Source organism: Doryrhamphus excisus, chromosome 3 (genome assembly GCF_030265055.1).
Source record: "Doryrhamphus excisus isolate RoL2022-K1 chromosome 3, RoL_Dexc_1.0, whole genome shotgun sequence".
Taxonomy (NCBI): Eukaryota; Metazoa; Chordata; class Actinopteri; order Syngnathiformes; family Syngnathidae; genus Doryrhamphus; species Doryrhamphus excisus.
Genome location: NC_080468.1, coordinates 21,149,476 through 21,165,467, shown reverse-complemented (window position 1 = coordinate 21,165,467; position 15,992 = coordinate 21,149,476). Strand labels below are relative to the sequence as shown.

At 39.8% G+C, this 15,992-nt stretch overlaps 1 protein-coding gene across 1 annotated transcript in view; it reads right to left on the bottom strand.

Moving 5' to 3' along the window:
• LOC131125407 (neurexin-2-like) overlaps window positions 1–15,992 on the bottom strand; it is a 410,351-nt gene that overhangs the window by 237,565 nt on the left and 156,794 nt on the right. The window contains exon 7 of the mRNA XM_058066943.1: window positions 10,909–10,938. Within this exon, the coding sequence (XP_057922926.1) occupies window positions 10,909–10,938 (30 nt within the window). The remainder of the gene's footprint in view (window positions 1–10,908; window positions 10,939–15,992) is intronic.

The following is a 15,992-nucleotide window of genomic DNA, read 5'->3' as shown; positions in this document are numbered from 1 at the left end:
CTACAGTAATCCTTGATGACACCCTTTAAATAAATAATACAAATAAAATTTAATCAATTTAATGCAAACACAATTACTGCAAATCGTTGACCAAATGGCAATAACTCAGACACCCATTTACAATCCCTTTGACCGGGCCAATTAATTGGTAGATTAATCAACTAATACCAATCTCCAATGAGTCATTTAATCAAGCAGTAGGGCTTTCCAACAGTAACTACACACCATTAACCCCCGTAGAGCAGTACAGCAACAAGCCCACTGATGAAACGAGTTGAAGCCTTGATAGGGAGACACCCCCTCCAGCGTGGGATCTCTCAACAGCTAAAGAAGGCTAACCTCGCATGAGGTTGCTGTTAAAATGCGAGTGTGATGTTAGCACTGGAGCTCACATAGCTATGCTAGTGTGGCGAACGTTGTCCCACTTCTTAACGCCACATTGTTGTATGTCAGTGGCGTGCGGTGAGGTCCGTGGCTGGTGAGGAACTGATTTCTTTCCAGGTTTCTTTAATATTCTTTAAAGTACATAGACCCTATATTTTTTCCAGGAAAGGTTCTGATACCGTGTTAAGTCTAGTCACCTTCTGGTGAGTCAGGATATGTAATCATCCATCTTGGTTGTCAAATACATTCATCATTCATTCGGTAGAGCATAACAATATATGTGATGCATTTAATGCAATTTGATGCTGCTATCCAGCAAAAAAAAGCTGGCATTTCCTCTCTATGAAAGAACAGCAGTGACAAGCACCTTCCAGCTCCCTGGCAGTAGCCTCATCTTTGGTTTCTGCCCTGTGTTTGATCATGAAATGTGCAAATTCAGCCATTTTTACTGAAGAAATATGACTGGAATCCTATACAGAAAATACATTTACAATATAGTTCAATGGACAAAGATTACTATGCAATTTATGTTATTATTTATTCATGACCAGATGTCACTATTGTGTGTGATATATGACATGTATTACGTCAATGCCGTGTCACATATAAAATAGAATAATATGAGATCTTCCCATCTGTATTTAAATTTAGGCTGTCTTTTACTAATTTAATATTTCTCAAGTGACGTCAACTTTCAGACAGATTCCACCGGTGTCGCTTTTCATCATTAGCTATTCATTGGTTACGCAGTCAATCTAGTCTACCTGCTTGGGAGATTGCAATTTCAGACAAGGGGCTCTAATGTTATTCCTCTTGCCTCATTGACTCAACTTGTATGCTCGAGTGAGCATAAAACCACTCACTGCCTGCCGTGCGTAGTCTCAAAAATTAGTGTGGTGTAAAATGCTGGGTTTGTTTTTTTTTGTATTGCAGGAAGAAATTGGGCTACAAAAACACAAGCTTTGAAAGGTGTTTGTTACTTTGTGCTGAATAATAAATGTAGTAACATGAAGATGCATAGAAAGTAGCACTGACATGAAGGCTGCCCCCTGGGGTTTGTATTAGTTACCTCTTTGCTCTATTTAAACTACCCTCATCTTAATGTGCTTGTCCTCCTCAGAATCCCCTTATTCAATTAAAACAGCCTCTAATTCGTGTGTCATCATGTTTCTTCATAGAAATTCCTCCTCCTCCCCCACTGAAGGGATTAGCTTCTCCTTCCTTTTTTATTTACTAAATGCTAAATTCATTTTCCTGCAGGAGAGAGGAAGAGAAAGCGTGAAAGTCAGAGCAATTATTTTTTGAGCATGTTTTTTTTACATCCAAGTCAGCTCCCCAGTGCCCCAGTGCCCCCCCCCCCCATAAGAGTATTAAATGAGCGGACATAAAATGTCTTGTAGAGCAATCAATTTTGCCACAATTTCCGTGTGGTAGGAAAGCTCTAAAATCTTTGCCAGGATTTTTTATTGAACAGAATGAGTATGCATGACTACTATGTCAGTGACTAAATCACGAGAATGGAATACAATAAAAAATATATGTAAAAGAAAGTGGTGATGTTAGCTCAGTTTCATTGCTGTGAGGCAGCATGGAGGCCAGGTTAAAAAAAAAAAAAAAGAAAAAGTGGACATGCCATATTTTAGTGATGCATAAACATAAAATGTAAGATAATATTTTTTTGGTGATAGTTGCTGTCATAAATGCCTGAATTTGTGGCATATTTTACAAAACCTTTTACAAAAAAAATCATTGACAGTTGCAATGGTTTATTTTTTGTAGACAGAGACCCATCTCTTAATAAGATGTGGCCTGCGTCTTTGGTACACACCATAATTCAGATGATTGCATGCAAAAGTTGACCATAACAAAATGTACTAGCACATCAAATGCAGAGTAGGTTATAAAAGAACCACACATGATAAGGGAGAACACACACTTGGATGATATAAATGCTTGATGATATTATCACACATTGACAATGTAGAACGATAAAAACACAAAAAACTAAACAATTTTTTGGCAAAAAACAATAATGTTTGCAGTACATTTGATTCCCTTTGAGTGACCCATAGGGTTTTTTTCCACAGGAGAGGCGCTTGCAAGCCATTCAAGACAACCCCTTCGGTTCCGATTTTTACTTATTTTTAAGGCCCACAGAATATCGTGTTCTATGGCTGTATAAACATGGAACCTACCAAAAAACAAATAATAATAACCTCTTGTTTTTCATCAGAAAAAAAGTTTGTTTCTAAATGTTTCCTTTTTTTAGTAATCAGCAGTAGAACATAGGCAAGGAAAATTGGAAAATTACAGAATATGTCAGCTCCCAACATGAAAAAGGAGAGGTTTTTTTTTTTTTTGCGAAAAGATACATTTAATTTAAAACACTATTGTGCTTAAAAAATATCTAAACAACTGTACCACAACAAAAACAATACATAAAAATGTTGTTTATATTATAATAACAATTTATTTTCAAATATAACATAATGAACTATTTCCAATTTTCATATTTGGAATTAAACTATGTGTGTCCACATGTGTGCGTACATGTTGCTGGCTCAGGGGAGTTTACTTTGCACAGCTACAAGAAGACTGGAGATAGAGGTTTGAGCCATCTCCGTTCTTCTACACAACCTCTAGAGACAGCATTTTACGGGTTTCTAACACCCTGAGAGAAAAATAAATAAATACAACAATAAGGTGACAGGGATGAGACAGGAACATACCGATGTTGACAGGAGGCTGAAGGAGAAAATACACAATCACACTTCAAAATATTAAAAGTCGTTGGTTCCTGCTGTAGTAGTATGTGTATTGTCACAACTGATCTGCAGTGTCTGTCATTTCACCTCCAAAGTTTACCTAATCCTCACACTTTCTCCTGGGACGTATCTTGCATCCTTTCTGGAAGATTATCCACTCAGAATGTGCCCTGTATGTTATTAATCATTTATATCTTCGCTTATAGAAAGTGAGCACACTGTCCAAAAGGAGAAAATGGTGCCCTTGCAGTCTCTCTTCTCATTTTCTTAAAAAAATCCTGACAATTAATGAAGCAATACGAGATAAGTGTTGCAATTCCTGACTGAATGTGTTTCCCTATACATGGCATGCGGTCATTGCTTTTGTATTTATTTATTTGCCGCAAGTCATTATTCATCCAAACAGCCTCTCTCACCTCCCTGCCTTATCTCATGTACACCTCCATCTCCTCATATGTCAGCTCTCCTCTCCTTCCTCCACACTTCTTGCCCCCCGGTGGCCTTAATTACATCTTGTAAAAAAACTGACCTGGATCCAATTTCTACCCTACACTACTACCCTCCAGATGACTGCCCCAATGGCCAAATTTGATTAAGTTGTGTCTGTCCTTTAACATTCAGGAATGTTAAATGTGTGGTCAAAATGATTAGTATCTATATGTGCAAAAACAAACATAGCACTATGCATCACTTTAAAGTCAGTCAATAGGTTGCACTGGGATTAATAAGACAAAGGAAATACCGTCCATGTGGCCTTGCGACAACTATGTTGTCATATTGTAGTATTTTTTAAATAATGTAAAATATGGTGCCACAATAGTAAATGGCACCTCCAGTGTGACGTATTTCCTCATGTGGGCATGCCCAGCTACAAGCAAAGTGAGACCAATCACAGAAGAGTCGGCATGCCTGCAGGGTGGGTGGAATAAATAAAATAAAAAAAAAACACATTGGAAAACCAAGGAAATAGAGCTGGAACAGGTGCAGATTCTGGAAGATCCAGAAAGTTTTATGCGCTGGTTATCTTGTGTAACAGCTCTATCGGAGTCCACAATTCAAACTATTTGTTCCGACTAGTTTTGTCATGGTACTGGTATTATTTGATGGTTATCCTGTTCTACACTGGCAGCCCCTTGGACATCTATTTTTTGTACTTTGTGTGGAAGTTCTGTCACACCTTTTTGTGGGTGATATTAAATGACTATTTTTGATTGACACCTGCTTAGTGGGGGAAAAGTATAATACAGATTATTTGTTATGATGTTGATGTGTTACTACTGTTTCCTGTTTTATTCCTATTGGGTGAGATGTTTTTGAACAAAGTGAAGCGGGTGTTCGTCAGGCATCTGTCACTTTCTCTGAGTGAGGCTGCCAATAACGAAGCGTGACTTGCCTCGGAAACGCCGCACGTGTCTCTGATCGATCTTAAGAAAGAGAGCCCACCCGACACAGCGGCCATGGCTATGTCACACCTCAGACCGTGTCATTGGTTTCACCCTGGGGGAGCTGCTGCAGGTCTGGCCTGACAGCCTCTGCCAGGACTGTCAATCAGCATCAGCCTCATGACTGTAATTACGCCATTAAAACGATCCACTCATACATCAGCCACTGTAATATTGAACTCTTGTAATTGGTAATTAGGCCACATCTGTATTGTTTCTGTAGAAAATGTAGAAATTTAAATTTTATTATAAAAGAAACTCCACATTGTATGTCATTCATTTCCCATTTTGTCAGCATGAAAAGCTGTAATTATTCTCTATAAAATATATATTTTTTGGTAATATATTTGAGTTTCTGTAATGGATGAATTGGATGGGTAGGATTTCCTATGGGAACAATTGCTTCGGTTTTCATACATTTCAATTTTTGGTATACCGATTAATATTTTCTCGACAGTCTATCCTGAATAAGTCAGACCTGTCGATTTCAATTTCATTAACTGCATACACCTCCTATGTTCCAATCTGATTTTGTTGAAAAACACTGAACAATATCAGTGACACAATACAAACTTTTAGTTTTCCCTGTGCATGAAGTAGTTCTCTCAAGCATAAATGAAAAGTTTAGAAAATTGCAGTGACATCAGTTCCCATAGTCTTTCATTTTTCACATTTTAAAAACAAACAGTTGACACTGCAGACCTGATTTGCACAGCGACCGAAAATGGCTTGTCGTCCAATGTCATGAACTCCATTATTTCCCTTGTAGTAGATTCGCTCCTATCACTGCTCATGAGTGCTAACGGCGAGCTACTTTCTGGCTTCTATGCTCCAGCTAGCTGCTGATTGCTATCTGTTGGCCTGGTAGAGGGAAAAGTGGACAGTAGCCGACTTTCAGACCTCTGCGGAGGATGATGATAAGATCGGTGAATAAAATTGGTTTCATATGCAAGGCTCTCACATCCGCCAAAACTAAGGATATCAACATGCCGGGTTTTCCTCCATTTTGAAACAAATTAAGAGCAAAACCTGAGGTACAGATGTGTTTGATGTACACAGCTAGTTTTGTCATGGAACCAAAGACGACACAATAAATAAAATATGCATCAAGTAAGAACTTGCTTAAGAACTTGATTAGTATACAATATGGTTAAGATTAAGATTAAGATATGCCTTTATTCGTCCCTCAGTGGGGAAATTTGTAAAATTTGTAAAATTTTTATGGTGTGTATCTTTTTGTGTTATTAGTGAATCCAACTATGTGTGTAAGTCTTTTGACTCTGTAGTTCTTTGCAAACTAACAGCTACCCCAAAACTCTCTGCTTGTCTTATTGATCACGGCTGCAAAGCCAGAACTTTGATAAAGAAAGAAAAAAAAAACACTATTGAATAAACAAATTAAAATTCATAGCAAAATATGAAGGTTGCAGCCATGTAAATGCCTGTGTCTTTGTCAACAATCAAGTCTCGAATTAAAGTAAAAGTGATGATAAATGTTCATTTATCCCTTATACCCATCTTTTATAGTATGTATTCAGATACATTTTGTACGACATTTAAAAAAGTGTTCACATTTTTTGGTGTCCGGAATATTAGGATTAGCATATTGCTTAAGGGAAAACTTGATTCGGTTAACATGCATTTTGGTTTGAGTCGGACTTTCTGGAACGGACGACTGACACTGAGCTGACACTGCTTCTTTAAAACCAGCTGCGACCGAAGAGTCTATCAACTGCCCTCAGTGAGCTTGGTGCCAGATGGCTATCTTGACCTGGACCTAGTCTATTACATTGCAGGTTAGATACAGATCACGCTCAATACTGCCTTCATTTTCCCTGCAATATCTTCAAGGAGATCTACATTAGACCTGCCAGGAGACAATCTTCCTAGGACATGCTTAATTTGATTTTCGGTACACGTCATGTTGGCCCCCGAAAGAAGTGAGGGAGCGTCATTTGTGTAAAAACCAAATGGAGTGTTAAGTAATTAGAAACCATTGTTGCTAGCTTTTTAATATTATATGATATTAAGTTGTATAATTTGTTGCAATCTATTATTGGAGAGTCCCTTAACAGGCTTGTTAATGCTAAAGCAGCTTGAGAGCATCTGATGGTGGCAAACATACAGTAAACACCTCAGAGACTGCTGACTCTAATAAACTGTAACCTTCTAAAGACTATGCACCTAACTGGGCATATTTATGTGACTACCCACACACTTCTTCATTTGGTAAACCTGCAAAATTTAATTATTTGTCTGTATCGGATAAAGCCCGAGTACTAAATCTCATTCTATCGTGTAGGTACGCCTAGGCATCATTGCTATAATTAAGTGGAAATTAGATATAATAGATTTAAACTCCCATCTTCCATGCTCACTTGGAGGATGAATATAAATGAGATCATTTAAAATTTGCAATTTACATAGTATTAGTGCCTTTTAAACAATATGTATACAATATATGCTAATTATAATCATTACAGTGATTCATATACAAAAATAAATGGGATAGGTGTGTGTTTTTTGGGGGGGTAGTAAAAAACATCATTTTACGTAATCTGCTGCTTGCCAAGTGTGCAGCCCAGCGTGTGGCGTTGGAAGTGATCTCCCAGACAGCGAGATAGAGATCAGCGGTAACTGAGGCCTGGGGTTCGTCCTTGCACCGGCACTGAAGGACAGCCGTGGCTTAAAGGAGACTCCACATTGATTTTTCCAGGACCGGGTGTGTGACGACAGACACACCTGCCTGTGATCATTAACAGCCTTTGTTAATATGCAGCTATACCTTGGATCGCATACATGTGTACACTCAGTGGGAATACAAATCACAGAATCCATTAGTAAGAAAAAAAAAAGCAGGTAATTCGCTAACATGTCAAACGTTCTAAATAGGTTTATTGACAGGGCTCGACAATAACGTTGTACCGATGGCCCGGGGCAAGTTAAAACAAAATTCGGGCAAGTAAATCCAATCATTAATATTCCCGTCGGGCAAGTGCACTTTAGCATGCCGTACTGCCAAGAGTTTTTTTAAAGCGGTTCTTGTTGGGTGTTGGTAAAACTCGGACTGCGTAATTCCGGTGGTAATTTGCAAACCAATCCTTGCAAATCTTGAAATGGACCAATCAGAATCGTTTATTTAGACCGCGGTCCGTAATCCACAATCCGCGTTTTACCCACACCCGTTCTTGTTCGCGATCAACCAATCAGCGATCGTTTTACTAGGAAAACATCTATCATGGCGTCCCTGCCAACATCGTCTAATTCTTCAACAACTTCTGAAGGAAAACACCAAAAAGTGATGAAACAGTGCCTCCTAAACAAGTATTTTATTAGCGGCAGCAAATCAAATGATGGCAAAGGTGAGTGAATCACATTGCTGTGACAATTTGAAGTGGTCACAATGAAACACCACCCATTAGATCCAATACCAAGTGCTGATTTTGCACAAGCTACAAAACCTAGCGGTTTCATTTCTCTGTGTATTTTTCTCACCTTTGCTTCACAAATTATTGTTTGACCATTGAGCATTTTTTCTGAGCATTTCTTTCTAAAAACACTTTACTAGTACACAAATGTGTCAAATGTTTCATTGAGGTGTACAACTTAAATAAATATCACTGCTTACTACGACTACCATGTGTAAGGTAGCATGGCTTGCCATGTTAACATACATCTCCACAAATTTTCAGACATTCCTCCAAATACAATGCATCAGTACTATTATCTGATGAATTATCAGCATATATTGATATATGATATCATTATGGCAGTCTTTTCATTTTACATGGGGCAAGTTCGGGCAAGTAGTTCTCACCTTAAGGATTCCCCATGGGCAAGTAATTTTTGTTTTTAACGTAGAGCCCTGATTGATTTTTCCCTTTTTGGTCTATCCACATGGGACCAAACCATAATAATCCTGGAAACAAGGTGATCAATATAAATGGCTGGCTGAGCAATGTTTGATGAATAATCGGTTAGTTCCCTTTATCACTATTATTTGTATTTGCATGCACCTATATATATGTGATACTACGTGTGTGTGTGTGTGTGTGTGTGTGTGTGTGTATAGCAAAGGTCTAAAAGGCAGAAACTGACCCCCTTTGCTCTGCCAGACTGACAGCTAGAAATCGAGCCAAAGCTAAAGCGAGACGGTGCAAAGACCCAGGCAGCAGCCTGCTGTTGGCGTTTATGAGCAGTGAAAAGAGCAAAGCTCCAACCATTTTTGGTCGCTGTGCACTGGTCTGCAGTGGAACCTGTTATTACTAGACAAATAAATAAAACAATAATGAAAGACTAAAGGAACTGATATTATTCAGTACTTTGGGCAAACATTTTCATTTCTATTTGCTAGAACTACCTCATGTGCAGTTAAAACAAACATCAGTGAACCCTATACTTTACAATGTTTGGTTTATGCAAAGTAGGGTTGGGGGATATGGACCTTAGTTATATTACGATAATTTTGGGATGTATCATGATATGACCAAAATTTTCATTCACTGGAGTCAGTGAAATACAAACCTTATATGATGAAATACACTTGTCTCAAATTTTAAAGCACATATATTTATTGGGGCTGCATGGTACACGAGTGGTTAGCACGCAGGCCTCACAGCTAGAAGACCCAGGTTCAATTCCACACTCTGCCGTCTGGAGTTTGTATGTTCTCCCTGTGCATGCATGGGTTTTCTCCGGGTACTCCGGTTTCCACCCACATTCCAAAAACATGCTAGGTTAATTGGCGGCTCCAAATTGTCCATAGGTATGAATGTGAGTGTGAATGGTTGTTTGTCTATATGTGCCCTGTGATTGGCTGGCCACCACTCCAGGGTGTACCCCGCCTCTCGGCCGAAGACAGCTGGGATAGGCTCCAGCACCCCCCACGACCCTTGTGAGGATAAGCAGGGTGAATGAATGAATTATTGATTATTGATTGGGCCAAGATTGCTGAATTGAGAGTCTTCAAAAATACCTGGAAACTCCGGCCATTGAATCAAATAAATACTGTACATTCATTAATCGTGCTGCTCATGATGATATCCATTTGGGTGTTTTCTGAACGTAACCCCTGCGACAGACTGAGATGGCGGACAGAGCTGTCTTGAACCGGCTCAGCTCTGCCTCTGAACTCGCCCAGCAGTGGAAAAGGAGGAGGAACACTGGTTCAGCTTGGTCAAGGACTCAACTACATAATATACCCAGCAGGTCATTGTAACCCCCTGACTTTGTCTTCTTTGGGGAACATCTGTGTGAATGACAAAAGAAACTCAAAGGTTTGTCTTTGCTTACGCCCACATGAATGGTGCACCACCATAATAGAAGAAGAAGCTTTTTTTGTTATTCTTTACCAGCAAAGGTCAGAACATTCACTGGCTGCTGCACTTGTTCACTTCTTTTCGATTTTATGAACTTTGCTTCGACACTTTTTTTTTTTTGTGTGGACAATTCTGACTGAGCAGCCAGCGGCAGAGAAAGGTCAACAAATGAGGAGAACATAGCTGTGAGAGGAAGACAGTCCTTACTTGGAGGCCAACAGCATAGAAAGGTCAGCCAAGGGAGAGAAGGAATACAGTAACTGTGAGGCGCTGTCGCCAATGGAATGCACCTTTCCTGATGTACATTACGGAATACAAAAACCATGTAGGTGAAAATTATTTGAACACCTTTTTGGAGGGGAAATAGCAAGCTGTGGTGCAAGATGAATTTGTGCTGTGAATGAAAACATAGCTCACAGAAACATTAAAACATCAGCGAAGAAAATTCTAGCAGCTATAATGTAAGCAGTAGCCCTTTAAAATAGTCAGATTGCCAAACAATAGGAATGTCAGCAGAGTGGTGACAAAAAACTCTGCACATTCGACAAAAACCATTTTGCATTGAAGTGTCGGTGAATGACAGTGTGGATAGCGTTGACCAGTAAAGACATCGCCAATGAAATCATCGTTTTGTTGTTGTTGTCTTAGAGGGATAGCAGAAGAGTGTTACCTTCAGCCCCAGGGTGAAGTCATCGGGGTCAAAGGTGGTCAGAGGTGAAATCCAGGACGTGAGCCATAGGACAGGACAAAGGGTAGGACACACATTGGTGGTCACAGCGAAGAAACACAAAGACATGGCATGAGGGAGGGGTCGGAGAAAATCAAAATGAAGTGTAGGGAGAAGTTGGGTAGGATGGTTGAAAAGCGGGTTTGGATTTGAATGGTACAGAGGAAAGGTAAGGAAAGAAAAAATTGTTTCAAAGGGCTTCTGGGGCCAGTTCCTTGGAAGAGAAGGAAGAAGGGAAAAGAGAACCCAAAAGAAAAGGAATGAACCCATACCTTGGTCGTTTAACGTCAGGTGCGCCAGACCTTGAAAGGGAACAAATAGACAAAAAGAACAGAAAGAGGAAGAAAAAGAAGGTCATAAAAGGCACGGGAAGAACAAAAGCATTGTCACAACGTTGGACTGCAGTTTGTGACAGACATCCTGGGGCAGACGTGGATGTCAGAGTTCAAATCAAAAAGAAAAAAGAAGAGAGAAAGAAAGGCAGAGAGAGATTGAGAGAAACAGATAGAGAGAGAATATCAACGGAAAACAAGCAAACATTTTTTGAGTGAAGTGTGTGAAGGGTTTAGAAAAAAAAGAAGCATTTTTATTTGGCGCAACACCCGAAGGCTATTGCTCCCACAAATGCTTTTTTTTTTTCCTCTGGAGTACTTATGGAACACAGAGAAAACTGTTTGGCAAGAAAGGCTTGAGCTAGATTCTCCCTCACAATACTGGAATCGGAGAAAAAAAAAAAAACCCTCAAGGTCTCACACAAAGAAGGTCAGATGTGCTATCTGTGGAAGTCAAAGATTATTCCAACACTGATATTAGCCACAGCCTAAAATACTCACTTGGCTTACTGTAGGCTGCACGTCTCACTAGAACTGCAAGCGAGAAGATAACTGAGGTTTCTGTGAACCTCAACAAACCCAACAATGCTTGAGGGGATTACAAAATACAGTAACAGTCGGAAAACAACTCCAGTTTATCATGAGACAAAGGAGGACTACAGAACCTCTAAGACAATAAGACCACAATGAAGAAGCCAAAAGATGAAGGACCCCTCTACCACCGGTCATTGTTCACGTTATCTGAAGTAACTAAAGCTAGGCTACAGGAATTAATTTTGCAGACAATTGTCCAATAGCAAGGACTCAATATTTGCTAGAACACACGACCATCAGGGAAAAATACCATGGTGGAGGGAAATAATAGCCAAGTCCTTGAGGCTGGAGGAGTCTGTCTGGAGGATTCATTTCTTGAAAGCAAACATTAAAAGTTATCCGAGCAAAAGCAGTTCCCAAATACAAATCAATTGGATTTGACTGCAGGCGGGACATACTTTCAAGAGGCGCTCAGTCTGGAAGCACCAAAAAGTCAACACCTCTCAAGTGAACCTGTCTTAACTTGATTGCAAGGAGCAACAATTCAATCAAAGTTCTTGCTGGAGTGTTGGAGCTTTCCCCCTGTGAATCCACAATAACCAGGAAGGAGATCTAGGATGCTAAAGCCAAAGACTCTATTGCTATTTTAGTCTAAAGGGTGCTTGACAGCTGAGTAATGGTAAGCAATAACAATGCACAAAACCCACCATGTATATCAGAATTCAGAGTAGAAGGGCTCCAATGACTAAATCACTTTTCTTAAAGAATACGACCATTTCAGGTCCGGAAAAAAAAATATTATGACAGGGTATTGTATTTATCTGTCCGCTTTTCTGTTGGCCCTTTACAAGAAATCCAGTCATTCTCTCTTCATCCACACTGCTTCTCTTCCCTTTGCTCGCAATACATTAAGCAGATAGGGCAAAGGCACTGTCGCCCAATGCCAGAACCGCTCAAACTGCCCAATCCAGGAAGGAAAACACCAACAGAGGGGGTGCAATCTGACAGCCAAGGGAGCGGAATACAGATGTGCAGCGGGAAAATAATGTAGTCATCAAGCCAAATGTGTTTTCCTTAATCCTTTTTTATGATTCCAGGCATAAGTGTACAAACCACATGACCTCAGTGTATGTCAATGACCATAAAGGATCATTAAGGTCCGTGTGTCCGTAACAATTGGGAATACAGCAATCACAGAGCTGTCCATTTTTATCAATATAAAATATTGCCATTAGTAGGGGTGTCTCTCTGTAGAGAGATGCTGTGTTACCTGCAAGGTTTCTTTCTAGAAAAGATGCAATGCAAGTGGAGGGACCAGTGGAAGGAAGAAATAAACTGCTCAAAGAAAAAATTATCTTGTATTATCTTGTATTAAATATATATATTCTTGTAGAGGAAGACAGTCGAAACAAACCCATAGCAGTCTGCCACAAGTGCCCTCCTAAGTACAGGGCAGACGCATTGTTACACAAACTTTATTAAAACGTTATCAATTGCAAGAAGATATCCTAGGTTAGTCAGAATTAAATAATATGAAGTAATGGTTAATTCATCGTTGACAATGGCATATACTAGTTAAAAATATTGAAAGACAAAATTATATATGACATTCTGGCCACTAGGTGTCAGTAATGTCCCATTGTTGAGACATAACATTACCTTACTGTTGATTGAATGGAGTCATCCATTGCATGCCTTACATGATAGAATGAAAATAAGTTCTTCCATTCAGTGTGGAAGGTAGCTATAGGGGTGTTATTTTATATCTACAGGGCTCTAATAATGGTTAATATTGTATTTAGAAAATCATAAACATGTTTTCCTTGACTTTCAATTTATTAATATTAAATCCCAGTACATGGTAATTCACTTATCGCAGTCGGGTGTGGAACCAATTCACCACAATAAACAAGTGCCAACTGCATTCTACTTTTTCACAGTAATAAGTAAAAATGACATTATGTATAGTGTAAGGTCAAAAAAGAAATGTATACAGTCTTGAAGCATGCTCTTCAATGACCTTGGCAAGCATTACTGCATCCCAATGTCCCCCAGATGTAAAGGCATAATGATGAGCCACACAAACACACCACACACACACACAAACAGATGTTACAACAACAACGCATCCTCGCAACAAAGCCATCTCTTCTATACCTCATGCTCCACCTGTCCTTCTGCTGACTCCATCCTCCGTCGTCTATCAGGTGGACACATTGACAACGTCTGGGGTGTGTTTAGTCCTCAAGCCCCCGTGGTGATGGGCTGGCATGTTAAATAGCATCGTCCTCTAAGGGCTCTTTGCAGCATATGGCCACCACACTTTACATACTTGCGCTAAGTCTTCCTCTTTATGCCCAAATGGTGCGATGACACCCCAGCGGGGTAACATTCATTATGTATACCACCATTCAAAGCACGGCCAAAAGGCAAACAATATCAAGAGTAAGTTTGTATAAGTCATATAGAATAAAAACAAGGAGGGTAAAAAGAAAGGCTGTTGCACCCTTGGTGGGTGTTATAACAGTGAACACCGTCCACAAATCACCGGCTTTTATTCGGCCGAGCACAGTTAAAGTTTCACTGTGTAATCATTGCAGTATGTCTCACGTAACCCAAAGGTGCTGGCATGGCCGGCATGCCGTTTGTAAGACATCTGTTGAAACGTGGCTCTGATTGAAAGTGAATACAAATTCCTCTCCCGGCAGACTCATTTATATTGCATTTGGTGTCTTTTCACAGCTTAAGTAATATGGAGACTGGTTGGATTTAAAGTGCTGTAATAATTCAAAAGGACGAGATAGTGAGAGGTGAAATATTGAGAGTTATGGAATCGTGTTAAAGGCCTCTGTGGCTGTCAGTCTTTTCAATTATTAACAGTGAGTATGCTCAATTTCAAAAGTTACATTCTTTCATTCACAAGTCTACACATTTGCCAATCACTGCCACACACAGCTTTTAATGTTTGAACAATTACCACTAATGAAATCCAATGCAATTATATAGCTACTTGGGAGAATAACAATATTAGATCACTGCAAAGTGCAATGACAATAAAAAGTATATTGTTTAATGAACACCAAAACATAGCATGATTGTTTTTGTAAAAGCTCTTCTATTAAATGTACATTACATTTAGTGTATTGTTCAGGATGATGGTTTGAAAACATATGCACTCTGTGTATTTACGTGTGGCTCTAAAATGAGTGGTGTAAACATACATTGTATTCCGTGTGTGTGTGTTTTCCCTGAAATTCCAAGGGGAACCGTTGACCCCCCTGGCAAGACACTTAAGCTTGAGCGAGTGAGTCATTAAATCTTTATGGTCACTTTCCACTTTACGCAGCAGCAACAGCCATCATCTGTCAGGAGTGATGCACTAAGTTGTTTGGAGACACTCTCGGCATATGTGCTGCTGTATTTAAAGCTTCCATTAGATAGCGCTTTGCTGTGTAATTAAGATGGTATACCCAAACAGAAGCATGCATGCTCGCATTAAAAGAATATATAAATATTTACTTTTATAACGTCAAAATGAGAGGTCTGTCATTTGGTGGTATGAGAAGAATAGAACATGTTATTTTTTTTTTTTTAAACTGGTTTGAACGAAAGTGTGATTGTTTTTGTGGAGTGCCCTGACAAGAGAGAAACATCTCATCCGCTCCCACACATCTCCTAATTAACTGTGCAATGCTGAGTGATCTCACTGACGTGCACATTTTGTTCATTAAAACACAGCTAATATGTCATGAGATCCGTCTGGAAAAATAAACCTCATCTCCCAGAGACCGGTGAAGGGGTAGGGATCGGAGCAGCTGCCGCTCCCGTTGTAATGAAGCAGTTCATAAATAAATAGGACCTCCATATGTCGAGGCAGAGAGCTTGGACTAATTCCTCGTTTTAGCTGCTGGAAGCTAACACACTGTGGGGATATTGATGATATCTTCACTTAGGATAATTTACACCAGGCAGACGGAGGATGCTCGGCGGAACTAGCAGGCTAGCACATCCAAATTAAAGGAAGGACCACTCCCACTTTCATGACATGATTGCATGTCTCCAGCATCTGTGTGTCCTTTCCAGTAAATGTTGTCAGTCTGTGGCCTGGAGGAGCCAGAGTTCATCTTGCAAAAACCAATAAATTCTGTGTCTGACCTCTATTTTCCTTTCATTTATGAGGTCACAACTAATCATCGCTCCCAAGCGAGATCCAGTGTCCTCTCCGATACGACCCACCTGCACTCCCCCCTCCTGTCGCGTTTCCCCTTCCTAATTTCCCATTGCCAGCGCCACAGATGCATCTCACATCCGCCCTTTCCATGCAGGCAATTTCATGGACTGAATGCCTCTGATTGCCACTTCTGGACTCAAGCTCATTAGTGGAGCCTGAGAGTGGCGAGTGGGCAACGAAATGCATCCTTCCAAAGTCCATTTTTGTTTTTCGCCCTTATTTGTTCTGCTCCTTTGTGATGTCGGAAGCTGTAATTGTG